The 12,490-nt window shown below is 43.8% G+C and overlaps 1 protein-coding gene across 6 annotated transcripts in view; it reads right to left on the reverse strand.

Annotated features, from left to right (window-relative positions):
- The window catches only part of PLEKHM3 (pleckstrin homology domain containing M3), a 133,702-nt gene that overhangs the window by 49,001 nt on the left and 72,211 nt on the right, over window positions 1-12,490 (reverse strand). For all 6 annotated transcript variants that reach the window (XR_012154375.2, XM_073306631.2, XM_073306629.2 and 3 more), the window contains exon 6: window positions 7,036-7,099. Coding sequence is in view for 5 of the 6 variants with exons in the window: in XM_073306631.2 (XP_073162732.1) it covers window positions 7,036-7,099 (64 nt within the window). In the remaining variant the exon portion in view is untranslated. The remainder of the gene's footprint in view (window positions 1-7,035; window positions 7,100-12,490) is intronic.

Here is a 12,490-nt window from a genome sequence, read left to right on the forward strand (position 1 = left end):
ACAGGTACAATACGTGATACCGTGGTGCGTTTAAAGGGTTTTTGGGACAGCTGCATCACTCACGAGTGGCAATGCCAGAGGGGATTTTGACTGCACCCCCAGCACTGCTTACTCTGTGGAAGCCACACACATGTAAAGAAAAATTATTTTATGAAAGTTAGGAGAGTTCTTGCTTTGTTTTTGTGTGTGTTTGTTTTTGAAGTCCTGTTTTTTGTATCCCTCCATTTGTAAAGTTACTACTCGTCCCACTGTGCGAGCCTCAGAGGAAGCCATATGCAATGCCATAAACACACAGCCATACACGATGCCAGCGAAAGCTCAGTTTTGCTGGTGCAACTGCGCCTCTACTAATGGCTTTTGCCAGCACTGCTGTCACCAGGGATTACACCTCCTCACGCCCCTGACCCCTACAGCTAGGCCAGAAAAAGTCTGTGGTGTACGGATTGCAAATTTTATGGGAAAAACGTGGGTTTCAGAGTTAGTACCTTGGGTGGAAAAGGAGACTGCCAGCCCTGGGTTTTAGTCACTAAGCGCTGCATTATAACCCAACCACACACCATTTCTCAATAACCATACTAGGATAGAACAGTCAGACATGCTGAATGATCACGAACTGCGAGGAAAAAATAATTAGAGTTCCCCACTCTCTGTGATCCTGAAAACAGTACTGCAATTAGCAAGAGAGATGGACAGAATAGAAAAGCTGGCCTTTCCGGCAAAAGATTTGAGATTGTTAGAAAAGTGAACTGGCCCTGAAAGCATTTGTATTGCTCCTCAAAAGTGCTTCTAGCTCGGTCATCACAAGACACTGGAGCATAGCTCAGGTGAGATGCAGGCTTTGGTGAAGCATTTTTTTCACATTTTTAGTTATCAGGCAATATTACATTTATAAAACATTTCAACAAAAGCATAGGAATTGCTGTACCAGATCCGAACAATTGTCCACCTAGTCCAGTATCCTGTCTCGGACAGCGGCTGGTACTAGATGTTTCAGAGGAAGGTAAAAGAAATCCCCATAAAAGATATTCTACCCATAGGGGACACTTCTTCTGAATACTAGTCAGTTAGTGGTTTGTTTACTGTATACAGCTTTCTTTAATTTAACCGGATATCTTGTTTGCTTTCTGGGCCACCCCGGTTTATTGAGCAGATATTTTCACTGAGCTGTTTGTAATGACACCGTTGGTCTTTTCCCTGAATGGTTACAGTTAATTTAGAACCCAGCAAAATGTCCAAGTAGTGAGAACTGCATCAACTGTCACAAGAACTACATCTGCTAAAAATCATCATCATAACATTTTAGGTCAATATTTACCACTTACTACCGGAACGTCCCCTTATCTAAGTCTTTAATTGGTTGGAATAGCCCTGGATAAAGTAGCTAACAGAGATTTAGTGATGTTTTAATAGAGGCCTCATTCCTGACTCACACCAGATTACTCTCAGGGGCTTATGAAGAGCCATGGCTGGAGCGGAACACAACCATAGCCAATGGGGCAGAATAGGTGAGCTGTCACACTTTGTTTTTCTGCTTGTTAAATCTGAATGCTCTTAATTAGTTATCTTGCCTGTGAATGCCTGTGCGAACAATGAAGAAGAGATCAGGCTTGGGGAGAGACTAAGAATACATGCTGCCCAAGCTCCTGTAGCTGGGCTAAGCTAGCTGTAAGATTGGGTGTCATCAACTGGGGCACTGTTTTGCTGTGAGAACTTGATTAAAAAAAAAATCCTTCTGTGAATAAAGAACGTCACCTGTTTTCTCTTTGGTTAAAGGGCAGGCCTGCCAGGTTGCTCACATCTGCATTAACTGTGTCTGTGAATGAGCAAAGTGCTCGCTTAGCACTATCCCATTAGGAGTTTGGCAGCTTTCCAAAACTAATGACATATTACTTGGCTGTTTTCCTTCCTAGGCTAAGCCCTCCTGCACTAGGCCAGCACCCCATCTTTATGGATCACAGCAATAAAAGCCCCCCCACCATTAGCTAATTACAAGTAGCAGAAGCCTAGGCTGTCACCCAAGTGTAATTTGTAAAGCCACATGTGTCAAAAAAGCCAAAAATGGCTGAGAACTTAAAAGCTGGTCAGTAACACAGAGCAAACCCCAGGGATGATGAAACCTGGTGATAGTTTAAACAAAAAGAGCTCTCAGGCAGGTTTGCAGCTGTTTCCATCATTTCACACTGACTCAACAGACATTCTGGGCTTCAGAGTGGTGTTTGGGGTTACTGTGTATGCTGGCTGCATTGATCTGTGTTTTGGGGGTTGTGCTGGGACATTGGTGTTGATCTTTGCAGGTGGTGAATGAGGCGCATGTGAGGTGGTGAGGAACTGTGTGTGTTCAGGGTTATCATGTGGTGTTGTGTGGGTGATTGTGTTGATTTGTGTGGGTGGGTGGTTGTGCGGATTTGTGTCGGGCGGGGGATTGTGCTGGGAGATCTGTGTTGATTTGTGTGGGTGGCGGATGGACACACAGAACGGCAGATGGGCCAAGTAATTCACACTCTCTGTGTGGTCTCCCTCATACAACCAATGAAACCATTCCATACAAATTAACTGTACAGTAAGGGTGGGGATATGTTGAGTCAACTCTGATATCACAATGCTCCAGGACTCTTGGCAGAGCATAGAGACACGCCTTACTGCAGCTGTACACAGCATGGGGGTACAATGGTTACGTCAAAATGGCTGAGAACTTAAAAATGGACGGTAGAGACCACATATCCCAGTGGTGATTGAACCCGGTGATATTCTGAACAAAAAGAGCTCTCAACCATGTTGCAGCTGCTCCCTTCGCTTCACACGGAGCCACACAGACAGAGTGGCAATGCTGGAATCTTACTATCAAGATGCCTGTTTGTTATTTGTACTGTGGTAGCACCTAGAAGCATAAGTCAGACACCAGGACCCCCCACTGCACCAGGCATGAGTCTTAAATTAGATTTCCCTCTCAGTTATATTGTGCATCACCATCTTCACCTCAGGCAAAAATGAATTTTCATTCAGCTCTCTTCTTGCACCCTCAAATTCAGCGTGCAAATAACAGCCCCCCAGATAGCACATTTATAAAAACACAGCTGTCCAGCAGAGAGAGGTTTCTTGTTTTCTGGGCATTTTAAAGAGCCCTTTGCAGGGCAAATACATCAGATTATGGCTTGGAGTGACTTCGGGGGAGAGGGCACCATTTCTGCAGATTACCACTCCCTGCTTTTCTAATTCACTCACCATGCCCTATCTTTCTATTAACCTTTAATAAACCTTTTGGTTAATTCCCCCAACACATACATTCTACATGACAGCAGGGCAGAGTGTTAAAGCAATCCCAGGATATAAGGAAATGAGCAGGGGAGGAATCAAAAATAGGGGAAATACTCAGGCATTTAAAAAAACACACACTGGCAGCCAACAACCAGCAACAATGGCAAAGTACGATATGGGGGCTAAACAGTGTCTTTAAGAGCACTAATGCTCCTCTGTTAGTTCCATTCTCTCTCTCTCCTCCTCATCTTGGTTTCACTTTGACAGAAATAGGCAACCTGATTTCAAATGTAGAGACTCTGAAATGAGGAAAAGACTCCCCAGGCCGACAACAAGGATACAGCTAGATTAAAAGCTAAATCCAATTTAACCCGCCCCAGCAGAAACAGTAATTGAATTACACTGCTTCTAACCATGATAAATTTGGGGAGTCAGGGGAAGGGGGGTAGGAAGATTGCAAATACAAATAAACACAAAGAAATATGTTGGAAGGAACTGCTAAATAAATGGCTGCATTGTGACTCCTGCCCATCCCCACTCCCACAGGGACTTTGCTAAAATGCTGATTGCTTCTAAATCTCTACTGCCAATGTTAGGAACTGATTAAGCAGCTTACAAGGCACTGGGGGCGAATAGACTGGCCCACCAGGGAGACTGACACTTCTGATTTAAGCAGCTTGTGATTTCATGGTTTGATTATGAAAGCAGAGACAGCAGCAAATCCTGAAAAGCCACGAAAGCAGTTTTATTCCTCAGATGACTGGCTTTTTTAAAAATGTGGAATTAGTCCCATCCCACAACTGCACCAGCCCACAAACTACTTGTTGCCTCAGCTTTGGGTCGCTGTGTATTTGCTGCAACACAAAACTGGGATTCCCAACTCCCCTCAATTCCTATTGCCGAGCTAATTCTTGTCATTCCATCTGTCCCATGCTGAAATATGGGTGCTGCATAGCAGACTATCCGTTTAGCTTGTTTAGCACAGACTGAAGCAAAGAAGTGTATTATTGGGACACATCTGGTTGATTATCGAAGGCTACAGTAACCCAAGATAGCCTGATTTTAAGTCACGTGTCTGGTTAATTGCCTCATTATTATTCATTTGTTGTATCCCAGAAGGTAACACATTTTTTGTATCACACCCAGGAGCCCCAGGCACTGACCAGCTCCCCATTGTGCTGGGTGCTATACAAACACAGAACAAAGAGACAATTCCTGCCTCAAATCTATGTAAACATTACTAGTCACACTAAAGGGTTAAACTCCCCGAGGGGTTATTCCTACATTTTAAAGCAATCTCCCCTTTCCTTTTAGGGCAAAGTGAACACAATGGAGTGAAATACCAAAATCCAATCTAAACATTATGGTGACCACTCTGAAGTAGAAAAGGCAAGAAATGCAAAGTGAAAATGAGAAATCGGCTCATATGAAAACTCCCAATTCAAAACACCCCTGGTGTTTTAAGTGGTGCTCAAAATCCACCCCGAATCCAGATTTTGAAAGCAGTAGAATTTTCAAAAAATGCCGAATCTGTTCTCTATAGATAGCGTTTATACTGGCATAACTGTATCAGTTAGGGTGTGATTCTGTGCTGCTGCGGTTATACCAGCACGACACCTAGTGCGGATGCAGTGACCCTGCATAAAGGTGCGTTAGACAGGATACAAAATTCATAAGGGATAGGCCATAAAGCAGCGTCTTCCTGCCTCAGGATGCGAATAAGCCAGTAGCTGGTGGGGCTAAGGAAAAAGTGTTCTCTTAGAAGGTGTTTGGTGGCATATGCTAACAAGGCCTTAACTACTGTATCTTAGTTATGTCTGCATAGCCACATAGTGTGGATGCTGTCTACAGCGACGGAAGGGATTTTTCCTTCGCTGTAGGAACTCCACCTCCCCGAGCAATGGTAGCTAGGTGGATGGAAGCATTCTTCTGTCTATGGCTGGGGTTAGGCTGGCATAGCTACGTTGCTCAGGAATGTGAGCAACATAGCTATGTCAACCTACATTTTAAGTGTAGACCAAGCCTAACACATCCAAAACTGTGGAGACAAGGCGGAGCTGTACTTTAAGCAGGTATGAGTTAGAATCATAGAAGAATCATAGAAGATTAGGGCTGGAAGAGACCTCAGGAGATCATCTGGTCCAACCCCCTGCTCAAGGCAGGACCAACCCAACTAAATCATCCCAGCCAGGGCTTTGTCAAGCTGGGCCTCAAAAACCTCTAAGGATGGAGATTCCACCACCTCCCTAGGTAACCCATTCCAGTGCTTCACCACCCACCCAGTGAAATAGTGTTTCCTAATATCCAACCTAGACCTCCCTCACTGCAGCCTGAGACCATTACTCCTTGTTCTGTCATCAGCTACCACTGAGAACAGTCTAGATCCATCCTCTTTGGAACCTCCTTTCGGGTAGTTGAAAGCAGCTATCAAATCCCCCCTCATTCTTCTCTTCCGCAGACTAAACAATCCCAGTTCCCTCAGCCTCTCCTCGTAATTCATGTGCCCCAGCCCCCTGATCATTTTTGTTGCCCTCCGCTGGACTCTCTCCAATTTGTCCACATCCCTTCTGTAGTGGGGGGACCAAAACTGGACGCAATACTCCAGATGTTGCCTCACCAGTGTCGAATAGAGGGGAATAATCACTTCCATCGATCTGCTGGCAATGCTCCTACTAATGCAGCTCCTACTAAAGCCGTTGGCCTTCTTGGCAACAAGGGCACATTGCTGACTCCTATCCAGCTTCTCATCCACTGTAATCCCCAGGTCCTTTTCTGCAGAACTGCTGCCTAGCCAGTCGGTCCCCAGCCTGTAGCAGTGCATGGGATTCTTCCATCCTAAGTGCAGGACTCTGCACTTGTCCTTGTTGAACCTCATCAGATTTCTTTTGGCCCAATCCAAGTTGGCGCTCAGGATCCCCATTCAGCTTCAATTAACACTACTCAGCAATGAGTACAGACAGAGACTCTTGAGGGATGATCGGGACAAGCTAACCAGGCTTTGTCTGGAGCTACCCAGAGAGTTTAACACCACACTCATTAATACTTCTGCGACTGTGTTAACACACCTCAATTTCCCAGTGTAGGCCAGGCCAACATTTGCCCCACAGCTACTCTACCTAGGTTTCCACTCCATCTCTCCAACGATGCATACATACTTCCTTTTGGTTACGCATCCACTTGCGCCATCGGGACTAACTTAGGCCATGTCTACACTTAAACTGCTACAGTGGCACTGGTAGCTGTGTTTTTTTAGCCCTTCAGTGTGGAAACTCACTACAGCCACGGGAGGAGCTTCCTGTCACTGTAGTTAATCCACCTCCCCCAGGGGAGGTAATGAATTTATGCAAGAATTCCTCGCGCTGCCTAAGCCGGGGGTTAGGTCAGCGTAGATATGTCTCTCAGGAGTGTGGATTTTTCACACCCCAGAGAGATGTAGCTGTGCTGATGTAAGTTTCCAATGTAGACCAGCCCTTATTTGTGTGGTCCAAACCCTGTTGTCTTGACTCAGGAAGAGGGAGTTTTCCTTGTATAAGGATTGCAGAGACTTGTTCCTGGTTCCAGCATGCACACACGTGGCATAAACCTTTGTTTTGGCGCTGATGCCAAAAACCCAGTTTGCCAAGATTTGTATGCCAAACGACAAACCTCCGAGAGATTGGGATGTGTAGCTAACTCCACCACAATTAATAGCTGGGGAAAGCGTGTCATTCTTGTCATTCGCAAAGGATGGGAAATTACTGGGCAAACAGAAGAAAGGTACAAACAGCGCAAGAAACTTACCTGCTGTAGGTCTGCAAGGGAATACAGGTGGATCTGCTGAAGGAGGTATTCTCTGGGGAAGATTCTGAAAAGAGGGAAATAGATATGAGTGGACATAAAGCTTCTGAGAGACAGACTCTTCTCTGGAAAATTCCCAAACCAGGAAGACCTCCAAATTCTTCAGCCATCATTGGGAAATTGTACATTCTCTTCCAAGGACTCTACACAGTACTGATGTTCGATACAGTGGTAGTTAGGGGTTGGAGTTATGTTACCCTCCCAAGCATCAGCTGCTTGGACAAGATTCTTTTATTTGTCATCCTTACCTTCTCCCAGGGAAAGAATTAATACAGTGGGAGTCCCTTGAGTTTTTCTACAGCTGTCAGAGAAGCACGTGCAATGATAGTTACAGAAGTAGAAACCTCATACTGTGGAAAGAAAAAGCCTTTCAAACAAAGAGTTGACTAATAAAAAAAAAATCATTCAATGTTTCTGAGGCTTTGGTAATAAAGAACTGGTCTGCACTAAAAAGTTGTACTCGTATAACTATGTCAGTTAGGGGTGTGATTTTTTTTTTTAACCAGTAAAAGCCTCAGTGTGGATATAGTTATACTGGTATAAAGGTGATTTATGCTGGTTATAGTAATTATTCTTCCCTTACGGGAGTAGCTAACACCAGCATAACCAATATAATTGCATCCAACCTAGCAGGAGTTGTACTATTGAAATTATACTGGGTAGAGTGGTAAAACTTTCTAATGTAGACAAGGCCTTATTTTCAAACCAGACCAAATACACACTTCAAATGTCCCATGCTAAAAATTAAAACAGAAAATCCCAAGCAGTAAATTTGTGAAGCTACATTTTTATGAATCATACCTGAGCTCTGAACTAGTGGTATGGCTGTGCCCTACCTTCCTAGGGACTTGGTATGATTTCTGGTCACGGTCTCTTACTTGGCCTTCTCCGAGAAGTCAGAGACAAGGAACAGGCAACCTATAAGGTGGGTCTCTCTCTCTGACACAGGGCACAGCACTACCACTGGATTACCAGGCCAGATATGGGCAGGTCACCTGTCAGTAAGCAGCCAGGGAGACAATGTTGCCTAGCGGCTATCAACCTGGACTGGGACTCAGGAAACCTGGGTTCTATTCTTGACTCTGCCACTGGCCTGCTCAGCAACCTTGGGCAAGTCACTTCACCTTTCAAGCCTCAGTTTCCCCAGCGATAAAATATGGATCACCATACTGACCTTTACAATGTGCTTTGAGATCTATGGATGAAAAGTGCTATGTAACAGCAGGTATTATTAAACAGTTCATCCATTCACCTGTGTCGTTATGTCTACTTTTTGTTTCCCCATTTTGCAATTTAGTTACATTACAGCCGGCATGGGGCTTGTCTACACAACAAGCCACTGCCCGGCACGCCAGGATGTGAATCTGCAGCGCACCAACTTGCAGTACAGTCACGTCCTGTATGGACATTGCCGTGCAGCAGTGGAAGCCCTGGAGTGCGCCGGGTGAAACTGGGATCCAAATTCACACTTCGTCAATGGATAGGGGTGTGCAAATACGGAGTTTTCGTTCAAGTCCATCTCTACTTTTTACAACAGACTTTCATGGGTTTCATGCAGGGTTTCCCCTCCGGTGTTCAGGGAAGAGTGAAGACTGATATCATCTGAGTAGGATCAAGGAGTTGCAAACAGTGGCCAGTGCGGTCAGTGGATAAAGATCAAGATCATTTGATAGGGAAATAACCCTTCATACTCCTGCCCCATGGTGGGTGACTGGGGATGGGAAATAAAGACCAAGCTCTTGTACTCCTGTGGATCACACCATTAATACGTAGCATTAGAAGAAAACAACTTTGGCAAGAACGGATCGATTGAGCTGCCTAAATCTTGGAGTCTGGCAGGCAATGGGGCACAGAGAACTGGTGGAGATGACTGCCACACTTTTCAAGCAGGAGGTATTGTGGGAAATCAGAAAGGGTGAAACCCTCCATTCCACATGGGAGGTCCAGGAGCACTAGAGAGCTCCAGTGATTTAGTGGGAACACGAAGGAAAAACAAGCTGCTAGACAAAGTCATTCAAAAATGTTAAGAACCCTGTGAACTACTCAAGAATGTTATTTAGGAAAGGCAAATTTTTCTTACAAGAAACAAGATGTCAGGTAAGACCATGGACCCTTCTGTTACAGATCTGTGTCATGAAGTCTTGTGAGTCTGAGCAGACAATAAATGGACGAATTAGTGACTGAATTACTTATTGTAAGAAACAGACTCGACTTTGCAAAGATCTGCGAATATTTGCAGGGCTAGTGAAAGCTGTGCTTCTCACATGGAAATGGTAAAAAGCAGGGAGAGAACTGAAATGCATCTAATTAAAAATACATACCAAGATAGACTGCAAAGGGAAACAAATGGCACATCAGATTGGTCTGCGATCAGCATGAAGGCAATGCAAAGGTGTCCTGCGCAAGGGATATACTGAGTCAATCCTGCAATGAACGCAACTATTTTGCAAAAGTCTGTTGCTTTCAGCACGAATTGCAAAGCAAATACAAAACCAAAAATACATCCATGGACCTGCAGCTGGAGGGCAAAGTTCTAATGATGATGAAGAAGAAGAAAGAATTCTTGGTGGGGTTCGTTAATAAAAGTACAATGCAAGGTTCTACGACAGATTGGGGTGTGCCGATGGAATGAAATGAACCAAAACAGCAATTATAAACCCAAAGAAAACACAGGTGAAAAGTATTCAGGGGCTGATAAGAACTTTAATAACAACATAAAATCCATTAGAAATTACACTGGAAGCCACTGAAGAGGTTTTAGAAACAGAGACAAATATAGATCTGGACAAAACAGCAGTTGCTTGACAATATCTTGTACCAACTGCAATTTCTGGACAAATCAAGCCAAAAGATTGGAAATCAAAACATCAGCGAATCCAAAAAATAATAAAACCTCCTCATTTAATTTTGCTCTATTGGTTCTCATAAACAGTTATTTTAGGCTGAGATTTTCCAAGATGTTTAGGAGAGGCTTGGATTAAAATTAATGGAAATTGTGGTATCTAAATTCCCTGGGCGGCTTTGAAATGTTTAGCCTCAATATTTTGGACAAGTTGTAAAACCACGGTTTTGACCATTTGTGGCTATTAAAGATTCCACAGCACTCTTCTCAAATAGGGATATGTCCTAGCTATATTTCAGCTGAAGGAATTATATCCTATCTACCTAATTCTTATCTGCAGTTTCATATGGATAGGGTATTCTTCACTTCCTGTCCTAAACTGTTGCACAGACAGGTGTGTTCAGCTTACCAGAGATAAACACATTTCAGTTGTGAGCTAAGTAATCCCTATATGTCCCTCAGCTACAGGTTAAGGGCCAGCCACAAAAACGTTTTCCAAAAACTAAATCCAAAGATAACACTGCGCTTTGGACTTGTCCGTAGGAGATTATAAAACTGATCACTAAGAAGTCAGCATTTTGAACCAGCTAACAACATTTCAGTCTAACTAGAATTTATTTTATTAACACACCCGACCGTATTCTTCTGATCATGCAGGCAGTCAGTCAACACAGTAATAACATTGGCAGGAACTGTATTGTGTGTTGAAGTCTTTACAGCACTGCTTCTGCTAAGAAAAAGAATTAGCTACTGAAAGGTTGTATTTTTCAGGTTATTGAAAGTCAAGTCTGAACCCCCGTTAGACAGTAGTTGTCAATGACTGATATCAATGAGTAGTCATAAGATCCCTGAAGTATGGGCAACATTTTATGTCCTATAAACACTCTCTCACATGTGATAACAGACATGTAATAAAAACCAAAGTGAGGACTGACTCCACTTACTAGGATGTCATTATTTAAGGTGACCTCAGCCAATCGAGGCCAAGGTGACAGACATTCCTTTCCTGTTCCCATCTCCCTTTTTTGGGTCATGGATTAGTTTGCAATTTACACTCCAAAATTAATGTGCTTACTGTTATGTGCCAGTGGCCAGCGCTGGAGAGAAAGCGAAATACCACCCCTTCCTCCCAATTCCATCTTAAGAGAAAGAAGCTGGCATGCCTTCCAGCTCTTAGGTAAGACTAAGACACACACACAACAACATAATGCCATGAGCATGTGAAGAGGTGCTCAAGTGAGAGGAGCATTTATTTCCATTACCATAGAAACTGGGCCATGGAAAAGCAAAGATGGTCTGGTTTCATATTTGTCCAATCTCTCTATTAATGATAGAAATGTATTCTTGTTGAATCGGGATGGAGATGAACAGCTGGGCAGCTAATGCCTGCATCCGCAGCAGCACCGCAGACCGCATTAGAAAATGGTAGAACCCGAGCCTTCGAGGGGTCGAGAATGTCCTGTGTGGAGCGTGGGACACCCTCAAATCCCACCGAAGCCAAGAAGGGTTGAGGGCACTCCACCTGGGAGGCTGCAGCCTACAAAAGGGTTTAAAAGTGGGCGGCACAGTCTGCGCACTGGGCAGTTTTAAACAAATGTGCTGTGACCGTGTTGGAGCTGAATTGGGAGTGGTTTCAAGCACCTGGTGCAGCATACGACAACACAAGGGAGATCCAACAGTGGGGCTGCACTACGTACATTCGGCAAATTGTTTAAATTCTGATTGTGAAACAACTTTCCAAAATGCTTTAGTTTTTTAAACTGTCTTGTATGATGTGTCATTCCCTCCTGGCTCAGGTGCTAAGGGGCTCCACAATTAAATCAAGGCAAAAACACCACCTTCCTTATTAAAACGCAAGCACTGAAAACAAACTGATGAGGTTTTAATACAAATAGAAGGATGGGGGAAGAGTGAATGGGGAAGAATAAAATATAGGGTCAACATGGATCATATTCATAAACTAACATTTTTGAACTAAAAGAAGCAATCTTAAGAAGTCCACCACCATCAACTTGAAAAAAAATCACACTTCTCCCTCAAAACTGAGCACCTTCTATAGAGACAACACATAATGGCAGAGATGCTGTCCCTAGTCTCTGTTTGCCAGAAGCTGGGAATGAGTGACGGGGGATGGATCACTTGATGATTACCTGTTCTGTTCATTCCCTGTGGGGCACCTGGCATTGGCCACTGTCGGAAGACAGGATACTGGGCTAGATGGACCTTTGGTCTGACCCAGTAGGGTCACCCTTTTTAGAGTACTCAGAAGAGAAGGGCTTCTGGCAGCCAGCAAGCCAGAATCTTTAACTAGGTTCTTTGAATATTTACCTGATCCTGAACAATAAGTAATGTACATCATAGCATGTTCACATTTTATTGCAACTTTGCATTAATAAAAAGTTAGTGACAGATGTTGCTTTGTGTATGTAACAGTGTTTTGGATATAGTCTGTTTCATTGCTCCTGTGTAGGGTCACTTACATCTCAGTCCTGCAAAGACTGAAGCATGGGCTTGGATCTTTGCAAGTTCAGAGCTCTTATTTTCTCCCTGGACATA

The sequence above is a fragment of the Lepidochelys kempii genome, chromosome 11 (assembly GCF_965140285.1).
Source record: "Lepidochelys kempii isolate rLepKem1 chromosome 11, rLepKem1.hap1, whole genome shotgun sequence".
Taxonomy (NCBI): Eukaryota; Metazoa; Chordata; order Testudines; family Cheloniidae; genus Lepidochelys; species Lepidochelys kempii.